Raw genomic sequence first — 17,693 nt, forward strand, 5'->3', positions numbered from 1 at the left:
GCACGATGGCGCACGCGTGCAGCCGGTTTGGGTTCCATGTTATTAGAGATGAGTATGATGCGTCTCTTCTTTAACGCCCAGGAAGCTCCGATTCAAACTCCCATTAGACAGCTCTGCAAGCGGCCAGCGGTGGGTAGCCTAGCAGTTTGAGCGTTGGGCCAGTAACCAAAAGGTCGCTGGTTGTAATACCCGAGCCGAAAAGGTGAAAATCTACTATGACTGACCCTGTAAAAAAATTATTCACTGCACCTATCCGGTGTGTAACAATAAAACATATCTATTTTTTTCATGTACAAGCAACCGAGAAAAAAAATGCCTATTCGGCACCTCCAATCACTAATTAATGCGATGCAGAAGTCAGAAGTCAGCTGAATAAATTGGAGGTGCCGAAAATTTTGTAGTACAATTTTACTTAGACCTTTTTTTTCTAACATACTGGCCGTAACGGGAGTACATTAAAATAGTTGCTCAGCAAAACACCATATTTGGTAACAAACGTATTTTGACATAGCGCTTGCAGAGCTGTCTAATGGGAGTTAGACAAGAGACACGGCATACTCATCTCTAACCCAGAGACACTGGGCTGATTCAACTTCAGATACCAATAATTGCTGTAGAAATGTGCGATTATATTGTCTATGGAAGTATACGTCAATGGCCATTGTGTGTTATGTTTTTATGATACCATTTTGTCTCCTGTAGACAAATCAATTTAGCTTATAAGATCCCTATCCAAGTCTAAGATGGAAATGCTCTGCAGTAGCAGGCCTTACAACGTCAACCGTTCCCATTGTGGAAATAACACGGTCTAATGTGAGGCTGACTGAATTGACACAGTTCACACTGAACCGGTTCAACCATCCAGGTCAAAACAAATCGACCACAACCGGGAAATCAGGCAACAAGACTCATGGCTCGGCTCACGGGTGAAGTTTCCCCTGGGTACAGACGTAGGATCAGCTTCCCCTCCCCTAATGTAAACGTTAACCAGTAGTGGGGGAAATGCAAAAATGACCCCAGATCAGCAATTTCACACTACTCCCATGACTCTAGATGCGAGGAGAGTAGTAACACAGCGTGAACAGAATACGCATGGTGGTAAACTAATACAATACATATGGTGTCTTAGTTTGTGTAGCTCCTATGTTATAGTCCACTAACTGCAGTACATATGTACTTATAAAAAGGATAGGTCCGGTCATGGAGTCTGTATATTCACAATAGGCCTATTCCTGTTGACTGTATGTATCTCACTGAAATTGTATATTTCCCTGTTCACAACCATTTCAGTGCATGTAGGCCTGCAGTGTCTAATTGCATAGAGATGTTACTGTGGTGCCTCCTACCTCTGCAGGAGAGTTGACGACAGCCAGGTTGTAGCCATAGAGCATGGAGCTACCGAACGAGGCCAGGAAAGCCACGGCCAGCAGCGACTTGGTGAGAGACTAGAGGAAGGAAAAGACGACACAACATTAGGAGATGCTGTACAGGTGTAGGGTCTTCATTTGATCATCCTGTTGCTCCAGGATTATTTTCCTGCTGTGAGAAACTGGTCAAATTAAGATCCTACACCTGTAGGAAGTAGGAACACTGCAAAACCTGATGAGAAACAATTTTATCATAAAATATGACCAGGGCCCAGGGTTTTTTCTGAGCACATATACTGACCAGGAAAATCCCTAGGCCCTGGTTACAGGTTATCAGGTAAAACTGTGCCATGGTTACAGGTTATCGGGTAAAACCGTGCCCTAGTTATGTCACGTTCCTGACCTGTTTTCTGTTTAGTTTTGTGTGTTAGTTGGTCAGGACGTGAGTTTGGGTGGGCATTCTATGTTATCTGTTTCTATGTTGGTTTAGGGTTGCCTGGTATGGCTCTCAATTGGAGGCAGGTGTTTGGCGTTCCTCTAATTGAGAGTCATATTTAGGTAGGCTGTTCACAGTGTTTGTTGGTGGGTGGTTGTCTCCTGTGTCTGTGTCGATGTTTGCACCATACGGGACTGTTTACGGTTTGTTCATTTCATGTAGTCTGTTCCTGTTCATTTCGTTCTTCACGTTGTATGTAAGTTCGTTGTTCAGGTCTGTCTACTTTCGTTTTGTTATTTTGTATCATTTTCAAGTATAGTTCGTTTTCGTGTTTGTTCGTTTTGTTTATTTAATAAATCATTCATGTCATTTCAACGCGCTGCACCTTGGTTCAATCCCTGCTCCTCCTCTTCGGATGAAGAGGAGGAGGACCGCCGTTACAGAACCACCCACCAATCCAGAGCCAAGCAGCGTAATTTGGAGCAACGGGCAAGTATACAGGACTTGTGGAGTTGGGAGCAAATATTTAACGGAGAAGGACCATGGGCTAAAGTAAATCACCGTCCATGGGAACAGCTGGAGGCAGCTCGGAGAGCGGAGGAAAATAGAGAGAGGAACCGGCGTTATGAGGGGACGCGTCTTGCACGGAAGCCCGAAAAGCCCGTGAGTAACTCCCAAAAATTTCTTGGGGGGGGGGCTAAGGGGTAGTGGGCGAAGGGCAGGTAGGAGACCTGCGCCCACTTCCCAGGCTAACCGTGGAGAGCGGGAGTACGGGCAGACACCGTGTTACGCAGTAGAGCGCACGGTGTCTCCTGTACGTGTGCATAGCCCGGTGCGGGTTATTCCACCTCCCCGCACTGGTAGGGCTAGATTGGGCATTGAGCCAGGTGTCATGAGGCCGGCTCAACGCGTCTGGTCTCCAGTGCGTCTCCTCGGGCCGGCATACATGGCACCTGCCTTACGCATGGTTTCCCCGGTTCGCCTACACAGCCCGGTGCGGGTTATTCCACCTCCCCGCACTGGGCGGGCGACCGGGAGCATTCAACCAGGTAAGTTTGGGCAGGCTCAATGCTCAAGAGAGCCAGTACGCCTGCACGGTCCGGTATTTCCGGCGCCACCTCCCCGCCCCAGCCTAGTACCTACAGTGCCTACACTACGCACTAGGCTACCAGTGCGTCTCCTGAGCCCTGTTCCTCCTCCATGCACTCTCTCTGTAGTGCGTGTATCCAGTTCGGTGCCTCCAGTTCCGGCCCCACGCACTAAGCTACCAGTGCGTCTCCAGAGCCCTGTACACACTGTATCTTCTCCCCCTACTAATCCTGATGTGCTTGTCCTCAGCCCGGTGTCACCAGTGCCGGTACCACGCATCAGTTATAGAGTGGGCTTTGAGAATACAGTGTGCCCTGTCCCTGCTCTCCGCACTAGTATGAAGGTGCGTGTCCTTAGCCCCGTGCCTCCAGTTCCGGCACCACGCACCAGGTCTACAGTGCGCCTTATCCGGCCAGAGCCATCCGTCTCCCCAGCGCCATCTGAGCCATCCGTCTCCCCAGCGCCATCTGAGCCATCCGTCTCCCCAGCGCCATCTGAGCCATCCGTCTCCCCAGCGCCATCTGAGCCATCCGTCTCCCCAGCGCCGTCTGAGCCATCCGTCTCCCCAGCGCCGTCTGAGCCGCCCGTCTGCAATGAGCCTGCAAAGCCGCCCGTCTGCCATGAGCCTACAGAGCCGTCCGCCAGACAGGAGCCGCTAGAGCCGCCCGCCAGACAGGAGCCGCTAGAGCCGCCCGTCAGACAGGGTCTGCCAGAGCCGCCAACCAGACAGGATCTGCCAGAGCCGCCAACCAGACAGGATCTGCCAGAGCCGCCAGCCAGACAGGATCTGCCAGAGCCGCCAGCCAGACAGGATCTGCCAGAGCCGCCAGCCAGACAGGATCTGCCAGAGCCGCCAGCCAGACAGGATCTGCCAGAGCCGTCAGCGAGCCATGAGCAGCCAGAGCCGTCAGCGAGCCATGAGCAGCCAGAGCCGTCAGCGAGCCATGAGCAGCCAGAGCCGTCAACCTGCCATGAGCGTCCAGAGCCGTCAACCTGCCATGAGCAGCCAGAGCCGTCAGAGAGCCATGAGCAGCCAGAGCCGTCAGAGAGCCATGAGCAGCCAGAGCCGTCAGAGAGCCATGAGCAGCCAGAGCCGTCAGAGAGCCATGAGCAGCCAGAGCCGTCAGCCAGCCATGAGCGTCCAGAGCCGTCAGCCAGCCATGAGCGTCCAGAGCCGTCAGCCTGCCATGAGCGTCCAGAGCCGTCAGCCTGCCATGAGCGTCCAGAGCCGTCAGCCTGCCATGAGCGTCCAGAGCCGTCAGCCTGCCATGAGCGTCCAGAGCCGTCAGCCTGCCATGAGCGTCCAGAGCCGTCAGTCAGCCATGAGCTGTCCCTCAGCCAGAAGCGGCTAGTAATTCAGAACTGCCCCTCAGTCCAGAGCTGTCTCTCTGTCCGGAGCTGCCCTTCAGTCCGGAGTTGCCCCTCTATCCTGAGCTACCTCTTTATCCTGAGCTACCTCTCTCTCCTAAGCTATCCCTCTGTCCTGAGCTATCCCTATGTCCTGAACTACCTTGTCCCAGAGCTGTCCTTGATTCTGGTGTTGCCCCTAAATTTAGGTGGGGTTATTTGGAGGGTGGTCATTGTGGGGAGGCTAAGGAAGCGGGGATTGATTATGGTGGGGTGGGAACCACGCCCGGAGCCTAAGCCACCACCGTGGTCAGATGCCCACCCAGACCCTCCCCTGGACTTTTTGGTGATGCGTTCGGAGTACGCATCTTGAGGGGGGGGTTATGTCACGTTCCTGACCTGTTTTCTGTTTAGTTTTGTGTGTTAGTTGGTCAGGACGTGAGTTTGGGTGGGCATTCTATGTTATCTGTTTCTATGTTGGTTTAGGGTTGCCTGGTATGGCTCTCAATTGGAGGCAGGTGTTTGGCGTTCCTCTAATTGAGAGTCATATTTAGGTAGGCTGTTCACAGTGTTTGTTGGTGGGTGGTTGTCTCCTGTGTCTGTGTCGATGTTTGCACCATACGGGACTGTTTACGGTTTGTTCATTTCATGTAGTCTGTTCCTGTTCATTTCGTTCTTCACGTTGTATGTAAGTTCGTTGTTCAGGTCTGTCTACTTTCGTTTTGTTATTTTGTATCATTTTCAAGTATAGTTCGTTTTCGTGTTTGTTCGTTTTGTTTATTTAATAAATCATTCATGTCATTTCAACGCGCTGCACCTTGGTTCAATCCCTGCTCCTCCTCTTCGGATGAAGAGGAGGAGGACCGCCGTTACAAGTTACAGGTTATCGGGTCAAACCGGGCCCTAGTTACAGGTTATCGGGTCAAACCTAGCCCTAGTTACAGGTTATCGGGTCAAACCTAGCCCTAGTTACAGGTTATCGGGTCAAACCTAGCCCTGATTACAGGTTATCGGGTCAAACCTAGCCCTGATTACAGGTTATCGGGTCAAACCTAGCCCTGATTACAGGTTATCGGGTCAAACCAAGCCCTGATTACAGGTTATCGGGTCAAACCTAGCCCTGATTACAGGTTATCGGGTCAAACCTAGCCCTGATTACAGGTTATCGGGTCAAACCTAGCCCTGATTACAGGTTATCGGGTCAAACCAAGCCCTGATTACAGGTTATCGGGTCAAACCTAGCCCTGATTACAGGTTATCCGGTCAAACCTAGCCCTGATTACAGGTTATCCGGTCAAACCTAGCCCTGATTACAGGTTATCAGGTCAAACCTAGCCCTGATTACAGGTTATCAGATCAAACCTAGCCCCGATTACAGGTTATCAGGTCAAACCTAGCCCCGATTTACAGGTTATCAGGTAAAACCTAGCCCTGATTACAGGTTATCAGGTAAAACCTAGCCCTGATTACAGGTTATCAGGTAAAACTGGGCCCTAGTTACAGGTTATCAGGTAAAACTGGGCCCTAGTTACAGGTTATCAGGTAAAACTGGGCCCTAGTTACAGATTATCAGGTAAACCTCAGGGTCCTAAAAACACTCTTAGAAAAAAGGGATCCAAAAATATTATTTGGCTGTCCCAATAGGATAACCCTTTTTGGTTCCAGGTAGAACCGTTTTGGGTTCCATGTAGACCCCTCTGTGGAAAGGGTCCTACATGGAGCCCAAAAGGGTTCTAAATGGAACCAAAAGGGGTTCTTCAAAGGGTTCTCCAATGGGGACAGCAGAATAAGCATTTTATGTTCTAGATAGCACAATTTCTGACCAATTTCTGACCAATATATCTATGATCGTTTCATTAATGGAGTCATGTGGTGTAGGCGCATGTGTTAAGTGTTGGAGAGAACAGTACAAACTGTGACAGTAAATACAACGAAACAGGTCATTGGGCATTTCAATAGAAAACATACATAACCATAGTTCATTATGCTTAATGATGATTTAAAATCAACCTGTCAACATAACAGCTTTCTGTGATGTACAGAACCAGTTTTCATAGGGAAGCTGACCTGAATGTAGCTACACTTCCACACTTACAGTATAGTATTATTGATATTATAAGCATTAAACTGTAGGTTACATGTCATAGATCTGTTCTGGATAAACATATCTGCAATTATTAAGTGAAGTATACAACTTTTACTGTTACTAGGCTACTTTGACAACAACCGCTGCCACAAAATGTGTCGCTATAGCCTTGTGACAGACTTGTGACAAATCGAGTAGCTGGCTGGCTTGCAAGATTTGGGTGCCGAGATTAGTGCCACTATACAATGACAGCATAGTGTATAAGGGTGTCAGAGTCTGAAATGGTTCATTTCAATTCTTCTATCTGTGGCCGGATTAGTATGGAATTATGAGATTAGTACATGATTTCGCATGTACAAGCGTTTAATACATCATAAATAGGGTATGGGTTGGATACTGTCTGGGACAAGGAGAGCTGTACTGTACTGGACCTTGGCCGGACCTGGGTCATGTTCATTGGGCACTAAACAGAAGATAATGGATTGAAAAAGGGAGGGACAACCTGGACTTGTCCAATAAGAATACTTGTTTTCTTTTTCGGTTGCAAAACGTTTTTATTATTAAACTGTTGCATGCCTGAATGAATACAGCCCTGGTTATTCAGCCTGCTGGAAATGGTCCAACCCTCGAATCAGTTGGAAGCTACTCAGCTACCACCTGCCAAATACAGAATTACTGTACACGTTTTCATTTGTTCGTTTTTTCCCAACCTGGTGTAGCAAGAAAAGGCTTGAGGAAAAGTACAAACATTTTTTTTTTTAAATCACACTACAGATAGTTGTAAAAACTATAAACATCTAGAATTGGTTATGGACAAACTTGACAGTTCAATTTAAAAAATGTAATCTAAATGTAAAGTTGACAGCTAGTAGTATTACAGAGAAACACCACAAAATTAAAACAAAAAATACAAAAAATATTTTGTCATTTTAAAACAGGAAAAATCTGAGGGGGCACGTGCCCCTGTGCCCCTATGGGCATGACAGCTCTCCATAAACTGAGACATACTAGGCTAAGTAAAAGTACTGTGTTATTGTATTCCTAGGGGTGGTGTAGTAGTCAGGAGTCCTGCCTGAACTTATGCCCCTGTCCAGATGCTGAATTCCAGCACAGCCAGATTAACTGACACCCCCAGTACACAGGGTCAGTAGCTGAGAGAGGATTTAACTACACCCTACTAACCAAACTTCAGCAGGAGTACAGCAGAAAGCAACAGAAGCTGCCATATTGCTTTTGGGAAAGTCAGGTATGGGGGTGAATGGTTGAGGCATAGTACAACAAGAACACATAAGAAGCACAAGAGCTAAAATAATGATCTGAATATGACAGGCTACAACTCCACAGCAGGTGTACAGTAGTAGCCTATTACATGATTACAAACGCTCAAGATATACTCATATTTATATTGAGTGAATGAATAGACGAGTGTAAACAAAGTACCCAGGGCCATTTTTTTGTTCCGTATAGAGTTCATAGACTCAAACCATCCTGATGTCAATGTATTAACATAGATGAGATATGGAGCTCAATCCAGAACAAAAGCTGTCCTTGTCTAAACTGCCTATAAAGATTAGTCAAACACTTTGGGGCCTACCACTCACGTAGATTTGAGGCGTCCTCTATCTTGCGATCATCGTAAAACAAACAGGCAGACAAGGCCCTGATTTCAGAGAAGTTAGGGTGAACAATAAAAAGCATAGTGGAGCATGGCTAGCCTGGGAACCTAATTCAATCTTCTTAACGGGCCAGCGGGAGAGACTAACAGACAACCACACATGAAAATAGCCGAAAAGAGACAATGCAGCATTGTAACATCCAATGGGTCGCTCTAGTCTTCTGACAAGCCTGGATTCAGTGGCTTGTATTGAAGTTCATAAGAGGCTTTAACTATCTTAAAAACACATTTGTTTCCATTAAAAGTCCCAGTTACTAGGTATCCTTTTCTGAGTAAAACGTTGAAAAGGTTGCCACTTATAAGCTCAAGTTGCAGCAGTTTAGATGTTCTGATGCTTTAGCTGGTCTAGATGAGCTGCATTCCTTAGTGAATTGAAAGCACTGGCTGAGAGATGAATGCAGAGAGGTTCATACCACGCAGCAGAATGCACTGCAGGCGACAACAACACATGCACAGTAATGTGTATTGGGCTCGGGTTTGAAGTCCACTACAATAGGCCAACAACGTTGCCATGCCATAATATAAAAATAAAAAAATCTGAAAGGAAGCCATACTGTATATAAGCCATATTTGTAGCCTACCATATATTTCCATAAAAGGGAAATGGCAAGCATGCTTTTAAGGATCAAAAATATATTGAAAGCCAGTTAGATCTCCAGCGTGTAGTGTATCTCATATTCCCTATAAAAATGGAAAAAGTGATATACTTGTAGAGAAGGCACAACTGTTAGAAAAGTGATGAAAGAAAATCTAGTCAGTCTTTGTATGAAATAGACAAAAATCTAGAGGAATCATCAATAAGCCAATTATCAAAGCAGGATCAACACTTACCCCCACACATTTCCCATCTTCTGCTAATAACATTTCCTCTGCCATCTATGAACTCATCAATAAATGCTCCCCCGGGTTTTCAGTGCGGTTTTAAGAGAAAGGAATGTTTATCCCACAAGACTTTTTATACCACAGGCATCTCCATCCATGTTATTTTGGGTGGAAAGAGGCGGGTTTTGATGACTGACATAATTGAGAAGTTGTGAAAGCTTCTGCCCACCAATCCGCGGAGCACAAAGCCTACAGGTCCCTCCCAGTAGCAAACCAACCTCATTGTTTCTGCTTGACGGACTGCAGGCCATCACATGATGGTTGTCAGCGTGACTCTCCAAGGCGAGGGCGACTACCATAGTGAATTCAATCAGCTTTGCCTCTGTTAATGTGTTAAGAGCCTTCTGAGAAAAACCGACTGGAGGTAAAACTCATAAGTGCATTGAAAAAAAAGACCTAAAAGGACAAAAATGCTTTGTGCTAGTCTAAAGTGTATTATTGTAAAAAATAAAATAATAATCACCAACATTAAAGGCCTACAACCTACAATGTCCTTCATATATTTAGGCTATACATCATTCTCAAATTGTCATTCAGTAGACACTGTAACAAGTGCGCTGAGAGTCGGAAAGCAAGTTCAGGGAGTGAGTGTTTTATTTATTTTTTAAGAAACAATGAACACAAACAACACACCGACATGAAAGCGGAGTCAATAACACCTGAGGAAAGAACCAAGGGGAGTGACAGATATAGGGAAGATAATCAAGGAGGTGATGGAGTCCAGGTGAGTGTCATGAGGCACAGGTGTGCGAGACGATGGTGACAGGTGTGTGGGATAATCAGCAGCCTGATGACCTAGAGGCCGGAGAGGGAGTATATGTGACACACTGATTCATAAACATTGTAGATAGGCTAGCCTACTATACATATCATTTAATGTATCAAATTAAATCAAATGTTATTGGTCACATACACATATTTAGCAGATGTTACTGCGGGGTAGCGAAATGCTTGTGTTCCTAACAGTGTAGTCGTATATCACAGTTCATGTACAGTACCAGTCAAAAGTTTGGACACACCTACTCATTGCAGGGTTTTTGTTTATTTTACTATTGTCTACATTGTAGAATAGTAGTGAAGATATCCAAACTTTGAAAAAACACATATGGAATCATGTAGTAACCAAAAAAGAGTTAAACAAATCAAAACATGTTTTATATTTGAGATTCTTCAAAGTAGCCACACTTTGCCTTGATGACAGCTTTGCACACTCTTAAGATTCTAAAATCAGCTTCATGAGGTAGTCTTTTCAATTAACAGGGGTGCCTTGTTAAAAGTACATTTGTGGAATTTCTTTCCTTCTTAATGCGTTTGAGCCAATCAGTTGTGTTGTGACAAGGTAGGGTTGGTATGGCCCTATTTGCTAAATGACCAAGTCCATATTATGGCAAGAACAGCTCAAATAAGCAAAGAGAAACAACAGTCCGTCATTACTTTAAGACATGAAGGTCAGTCATTCTGGAACATTTCAAGAACTTTGAAAGTTTCTTCAAGTGCAGTCGCAAAAACCATCAAGCGCTATGATGAAACTAGCTCTCATGAGGACCGCCACAGGAAAGGAAGACCCAGAGTTACCTCTGCTGCAGAGGATAAGTTCAGTAGAGTTACCAGCCTCAGAAATTGGCAATCAACTGCACCTCAGATTGCAGCCCAAATAAATGCTTCACAGAGGTCAAGTAACAGACACATCTCAACATCAACTGTTCAGAGGAGACTGTGTGAATCAGGCCTTCATGGTTGAATTGCTGCAAAGAAACCACTACTAAAGGACCCCAATAATAAGAAGAGACATGCTTGGGCCAAGAAACCCGAGCAATGGGCATTAGACCGGTGGAAATCTGTCCTTTGGTCTGCAGTCCAAATTTACGATTTTTGGTTCCAACAGCCATGTCTTTGTGAGATGCAGAGTAGGTGAACAGATGATCTCCGCATGTGTGGTTCCCACCATGAAGCATAGAGGAGTGATGGTGTGATGGTGTGGGGGTGCTTTGCTCGTGACACTGTCAGTGATTTATTTAGAATTCACAGCACACTTAACCAGCATGGCTACCACAGCATTCTGCAGCAATACGCCATCCCAGCTGGTTTGCGCTTAGTGGGACTATCATTTGTTTTTCCTCAGGACAATGACCAAAAACACACCTCCAGGCTGTGTAAGGGCTATTTGACCAAGAAGGAGAGTGATGGAGTGCTGCATCAGATGACCTGGCCTCCACAATCACCCAACCTCAACCCAATTGAGATGGTTTGGGATAAGTTGGACCGCAGAGTGAAGGAAAAGTAGTCAACAAGTGCTCAGCATATGTGGGAACTCCTTCAAGACGATTGGAAAAGCATTCCAGGTGACTACCTCAAGAAGCTGGTTGAGAAAATGCCAAGAGTGTGCAAAGCTGTCATCAAGGCAAAGGGTGGCTACTTTGAAGAATTTAAAATCTAAAATATATATTTGTTTAACACTTTTTTTTTTTTTTTTTCATAGTTGTGATGTCTTCACTATTATTCTACAATGTAGGACCTTTTTTTAAACAGTAGGCCTGAATACAGTACGCGCCCTCTTCAGTTATTCATAAAAGATATGAGGCCAGATCAAATGTAATATTTGTGACTGTCTTAGGACAGTGACAGGTCCACCACCATGAGATCTTCACACTAGGTCATTAGGGTCTGCTGTCAGTCCAAGTGTCACATTAACAGGCTATAGTGAAACCCGCTGAGATGGCCTGCTCTACTGTCTACATAACCTCTACCTTGTTATGCTGTGATGTTAGTCCCTCAAGCCAACAGCAATAGCACCTGTGAAGGTTTCACTTATGGATTGTTTTGTAGGAGTAGTATGTTTGTTTGTTCGTTCATTTATAAATGATCTTACTTAATCTAGTGTCTAATAGCAACGGCTGATTTCCAACCCCTATCTCGCACAGTCACTCAATAACAAACATATTGTTACCCAACGACCTCCAAGCGAGAGCCCTGCATTACTGACGTCCTCCACCTCACCAGCCGTCTCAGGTCTGCTCACGAGGGCAGTCTGTTGTTGACAGTCAATCAATCAGATCCTCACTCATGACTCTCAGCAGGATGCCTCCGTTGAGTGTCCATTGGACGCAGTAACCTCACTGGGACGAGTCGCACATGACTCAGCTCTACTATTTCATGTTCCACAGTTCTCAGAGAGGCATCCGGTCAGGTCAACCTCGTGTGAGGTTGTGGAGGGAGCAGAGCTAATATTTGCACTAATTGGAGCAATTTGACATGGAAATGGGTGTCAGCATAGCTATGAATTGAGCAGGCGCTTTATCAAGTATATGTAAAGAGATGTAAGGACGGTTATTTTGTCTTTTCTAAGTCGCCATTCTCATAGGCCTGCAATTTCAGAGTTTTCATCCTAAAAGCTTTGTTGTTCCAATATACATACATTATGTTGTTGATCCATTATCCTAAAAATGCTAACCTAATGTAAAATGTGTTACTGTATGCAGGAGGCATAGATAGAGCTCTCATTTAGGACACACAGGGCCTGGCCATGTGCATACCATGGTACTAGCCAAGTACAGTTCAGATGGTTTTGAAGAAGCAATAATAATAACACACACACGGATACTCAATCAGACACATCTGTCTCAAAGACAGCCACCTAAATAGTCTCCATCATCCTTCCATTGCCCTCTCTCTCTCTCTGCTGTCCCTACTGTAACCCAACAGTACAGTATCCTCACAGAGGGAAGGATGGAATGAGGCTTGGCAGCCCCCCAGGCACGTGTTTCATCCCACCAAGCTCTCTCTCTCTGTGTCTCTGTCTCAGGTCAAATGGTTTGTGTCATATGACTCCCATCACTGTACACTGTCTGTGGCATCATGCTGCTTTGTGGTGAGAAATCAATTATACTTTTCAACATAGGGGCACTGTTCATGGTGCAGGCGGGGGGTGGAGTGGAAGGGGGGTTGTGTGTGTGTGTGTGTGTCTGTGTGTTAGTGAGGGTGTTTCTCCCCTGCTGGGGCACGACACATGAAACAAATGTGCCAAGGCTGACTGACAGCCATAGTGATGTGTCGCAGGGATGGGGATGAGTATTGGGGCACGGGAAACTGATCCTAGATCTGCACCTAGAGGAAACTTCACCCTGGAGCGCTATATTGAGGATGCAGGAAGAAAAGGAAGCACAATGTTTACAACTGTCAGAAAACAAGTCAAAGGCTTTTTACTTCCTCCTCATTTCAGCAGTCTTTCTGCACGCCCCTGTGGGCTGTATTGATAAAGTGTCTCAGAGTAGGAGCGCTGAGGCCTCCCGGGTGGCGCAGTGGTCTAGAGCACTGCATCGCAGTGCTAGCTGCGCCACCAGAGTCTCTGGGTTCACGCCCAGGCTCTGTCGCAGCCGGCCGCAACCGGGAGGTCCGTGGGGCGACGCACAATTGGCCTAGCGTCGTCCGGGTTAGGGAGGGTTTGGCCGGTAGGGATATCCTTGTCTCATCGCGCTCCAGCGACTCCTGTGGGAGTAGGAGCGCTGATCTAGGATCAGGTCCCCCCCTTTCATCTTATTCATTATGATCTAAAAGGCCAAACTGATCCTAGATCAGCCCTCTTAGTCTGAGACGCTTTATGAATACTGATCCACTTCCCTAGAGCATTGTTCTCCCAGTCCCAGTCCTTCATGGTAGCACAACAATACAGATCACATGCATCAGGAACCACTGGATTAAGAAGGAGAATACACCATGGGAAAAGTATCAACTACCACCACAGAATACCTGTCCACTCAGACTTTCTGAGAAAGCATCCAAATGAATCAAATCAAGTTTGATTGGTCACATACACATATTTAGCAGATGTTATTGCGGGTGTAGCGAAATGCTAGAGGCCCCGTTTATCACAGAAAAAGATTTATGAAGTCAAAGGTACTTCTTCCCCAATCAACATAACTAAGATTCCATCAGACAGGAGCTAGGGTCTGTCATGGGATAAGCAATATGTCATGGGATAAGCAGTATATCACCATTATAACTAAATTGGATTACTGGGTGAGTGAGTATTTTCATGCTTGTCAGAAGTGTTCTTTTTGTGGTTCCCCAGTTCCCTACTGTCTCCTCTAGATTGTCTGTATTGGTGAGGACTGTCAATGAGTTACACATGCTGCCTATGACTTTAGTCAATCCTGTTAGTTTTGAGAAGGAGAGAACACACAGGAAACTAGGTACAAGTCACAATCACACTTAAAACATTGAACATTCTGACAATGCAGTGTTTGTCAAGAGAGTGCTAGTTTTTGCTGCAATCTTTGGATTTGGTCAATCTTTGATACATAATTGTCAGTTGGTTAAGGGCATTATTATGTTGCTTGGAGCCCCCCACCACACCACAGCTCCACAGTATACAGTGCATTCGGAATGTATTCAAACCCTTTCACTTTTTCCACATTTTGTTACATTACAGCCTTATTATAAAATTGATTAAATAATTTTTCCCGCCTCATCAATCTACACACAATACCTCATAATGACAAAGGATGGGGAGCGTCGCTGCACAGCTATTTTCAGGTCTCTCCAGACATGTTCGATCGGTGTAATGGCCCTAGGTGTAGCTGGTGTAGAGAGTCAGGCGCAGGACAGCAGATATGAGTAATCAAACGTACTTTACTCAAAAGGTAAAATATACAAAGTAACAAATCCACATACACCATGACAGACCGAAAATACAAATAAACAATCACTCACAAAAACCATGGGGGGAACAGAGGGTTAAATAATGAACAGGTGATTGTGGGATTGAAAACAGGTGTGTGAAACAAAGACAAAACAAATGGAAAATGAAAAGTGGATCGGCGGTAGCTAGAAAGCCGGTGACGTCGACCGCCGAATGCCGCCCGAACAAGGGGAGGGACCGACTTCAGCGGAAGTCGTGACAATCGGATTCAAGTCCGGGCTCTGGCTGGGCCACTCAAGGACATTCAGAGACTTGTCCCAAAGCCACTTCTGCGTTGTCTTGGCTGTGTGTTTAGGGTTGTTGTTCTGTTGGAAGGTGAAGCTTCACCCCAGTCTGAGGTCCTGAGCACTCTGTAGCAGGTTTTCATCAAGGATCTCTCTGTACTTTGCTCCATTCATCTTTCCCTCGATCCTGACTACTCTGCCAGTCCCTGGAGTTGAAAAACATCCCCACAGCATGATGCTGCCACCTCCGTGCTTCATCATAGGGATGGTATTGGCCCGGTGATGAGCGGTGCCTGGTTTCCTCCAGACGTGACGGTTGGCACTCTTGGTTTCATTAGACCAGATAATCTAGAGTCCTTTAGGTGCCTTTTGGCAAACTCCACGCGGGCTATCATGTGCCTTTTACTGAGGAGTGGCTTCCGTCTGGCCACTCTACCATAAAGGCCTGATTGGTGCTGCAGAGATGGTTGTCCTTCTGGAAGGTTCCCCCATCTCCACAGAGGAACTCTGGATCTCTGTCAGAGTGACCATCGGGTTCTTGGTCACCTCTCTGACCAAGGCCCTTCTCCCCCGATTGCTCAATTTGGTCGGGTGGCCAGCACTAGGAAGAGTTTTGGTGGTTCCAAACTTCTTCCATTTAGGAATGATGGAGGCCACCGTGTTCTTGGTGACCTTAAATGCTGCAGACATTTTTTTGTGCCCTTCCCCAGATCTGTGCCTCGACACAGTCCTGTCTTGGAGTTCTACGGACAATTCCTTTGACCTCATGGCTTGGTTTTTGCTCTGACGTGCACTACCAACTGTGGGACCTTATATAGACAGGTGTGTGCCTTTCCAAATCATGTCCAATCAATTGAATTGACAACAGGTGGACTCCAATCAAGTTGTAGAAACATCTCAAGAATGATAAATGGAAACAGGATGCACCTGAGCTGAATTTTGAGTCTCATAGCAAAGGGTCTGAATACTTATGTAAATAAGGTATTTCTGTTTTTTTATATTTTATACATTTGCAAACATTTATAAAATGTTGCTTTGTCATTATGGGGTATTGTGTGTAGATTGATGAAGACATTTGTTTCTTTAATTGATTTTAGAATAAGGCTGTAATGTAACAAAATGTGGAAAAAGTGAAGGCGTCTGAATACTTTCCAAATGCACTGTAAGTGAATGGAGGAGACATTGCGATACAGAGCGGTCTTTATCAGTAATCAACATCAGGTCACTACTTAGCTCATTTGCCGCTCCCTGTACCACTGAAGTACAACCTTTCTGAGAGAGAAAGTGAAAGAGAGAGAAAGAGTGAGAGAGAAAGAGAGAGAGAGAAAGAGAGAGAGAGAACACGGTGGATAGACCTTTTTTCAATTATCCTGTCTCCCCTCTGTCTCCTTTCTGTACACTGTTTATTTCCTGTACCGTGTCTCCTTTCTTTACACTGTTTCTTTCCTGTACTGTGTCTCCTTTTTTACACTGTTTATTTCCTGTACTGTGTCTCCTTTCTTTACACTGTTTCTTTCCTGTACCGTGTCTCCTTTCTTTATCCTGTCTCCTTCCTTTTCTCTTCTTTTCCCTCCTGAACAACATTCTGTGACTCCACTTAAGAGCATGACTGAAAAAAGGGTAGTATTCCTACTCTGGTTTTGTCACATGGGAATGACTCTGAAAATGTTACCACTATCAATACATGCAATTATTTGAATTTGTATTTATCATGGTCCAGAAAAATTAAGGCAATTATACTTTATTTTATTAATGACAAGATTTAGTTGAGGTTTTGTCACATCTGCTCCTGCCACACCCCCTAGTGGACATCCGGTGTCTCCTTGTCCTGCAGCCACTCCTCCAGTACACACACTCTCTCTCTCTCTCTCTCCCTTTCTGTTTGATTGTGATTGTGTGGTTGGAGACAGGTGTGCTGGAGCCAGAGTGGATCCTCATCAGCTGCAACCCGTTCCATAATCAAGACCTCTACAAATACTCAGTCCTGCCACTTCCACTCTGCCAGATCGTAATCTCTGCTCAGTCAGTTTATGATTCTAGATATTTATGATTAATCAAGATCCTGTTACTCTGCTGTGTCTGTTTCCCTGCCTGACGCTGTTAATCCTCTCACTGCAGTTTTGCCACTCTGACTCTGTCTCCTGTTCTACCTCTCACCACCCTGCTACCCTGTTCTGGATTCACCACACCACCACTCTGTTGGATTCCTCTCCGGACCTGTTTACCCTGTTCCAACCCAGCTCACTCCAACCTCAGCCTCCACATCTAGTTTCCTACCACTCATCCGAGCTTCCCCAGCTCTGCAATCCATATCTCCCTGTGTTACAATAAATACCTTGGTTCATTCATCCCTGTTTCTTGGTGTGAGTCTGCTCTTGGGTTCCCCTGTGCTGCTCTGCCTAACAGGTTTTGGGTTTAGTGAACGATTTGTCCCAAATACAATGCTTTTAGTTTTGAAATATTGAGGACTAACTTATTCCATGCCACCCATTCTGAAACTAACTGCAGCACTTCTGTGTTGCTGTCATCTCAGTCGCTGTGGTAGCTGACATGTATAGTGTTGAGTCATCCGCATACATAGACATAGACACAATCCATAGGGATTGATGAGGAATTTAAAAATGGTATGGTTGAGAGGGATGAGACAAAAGAAATGGCAAACAGGTCTGGTTGTACAACCAATTACCAAACATATTGCAAATTGAGAAATCATGTAACTAAACTGAATAAAAAGAAAACTACACTATTAGTAACTGGGATAAGCATTGTGTCAAGTGCAGCATCTGGTTGTTCGTCTTTACACACCACGGACCAACAAATATTCTTCACGTCAACAACATAGGAATCACTACAAAGCTTCCTGTGTGCCCTCTTATACACTATATTAGG

General features: G+C 45.5%; 1 protein-coding gene across 1 annotated transcript in view; it reads right to left on the reverse strand.

The window, feature by feature from the left end:
- LOC139567762 (solute carrier family 2, facilitated glucose transporter member 9-like) overlaps positions 1-8,980 on the reverse strand; it is a 28,368-nt gene extending 19,388 nt beyond the window's left edge. Inside the window, exons 1-2 of the mRNA XM_071389245.1 lie at positions 8,832-8,980; positions 1,347-1,445 (exon numbers count right to left, since the gene is read on the reverse strand). Coding sequence (XP_071245346.1) covers positions 1,347-1,445; positions 8,832-8,876 — 144 coding nt within the window. The 5' untranslated portion in view covers positions 8,877-8,980. The remainder of the gene's footprint in view (positions 1-1,346; positions 1,446-8,831) is intronic.
- Between the last annotated feature and the right edge of the window lie 8,713 nt (positions 8,981-17,693).

This window comes from Salvelinus alpinus, chromosome 2 (assembly GCF_045679555.1).
Source record: "Salvelinus alpinus chromosome 2, SLU_Salpinus.1, whole genome shotgun sequence".
In the NCBI taxonomy this organism is placed as follows: Eukaryota; Metazoa; Chordata; class Actinopteri; order Salmoniformes; family Salmonidae; genus Salvelinus; species Salvelinus alpinus.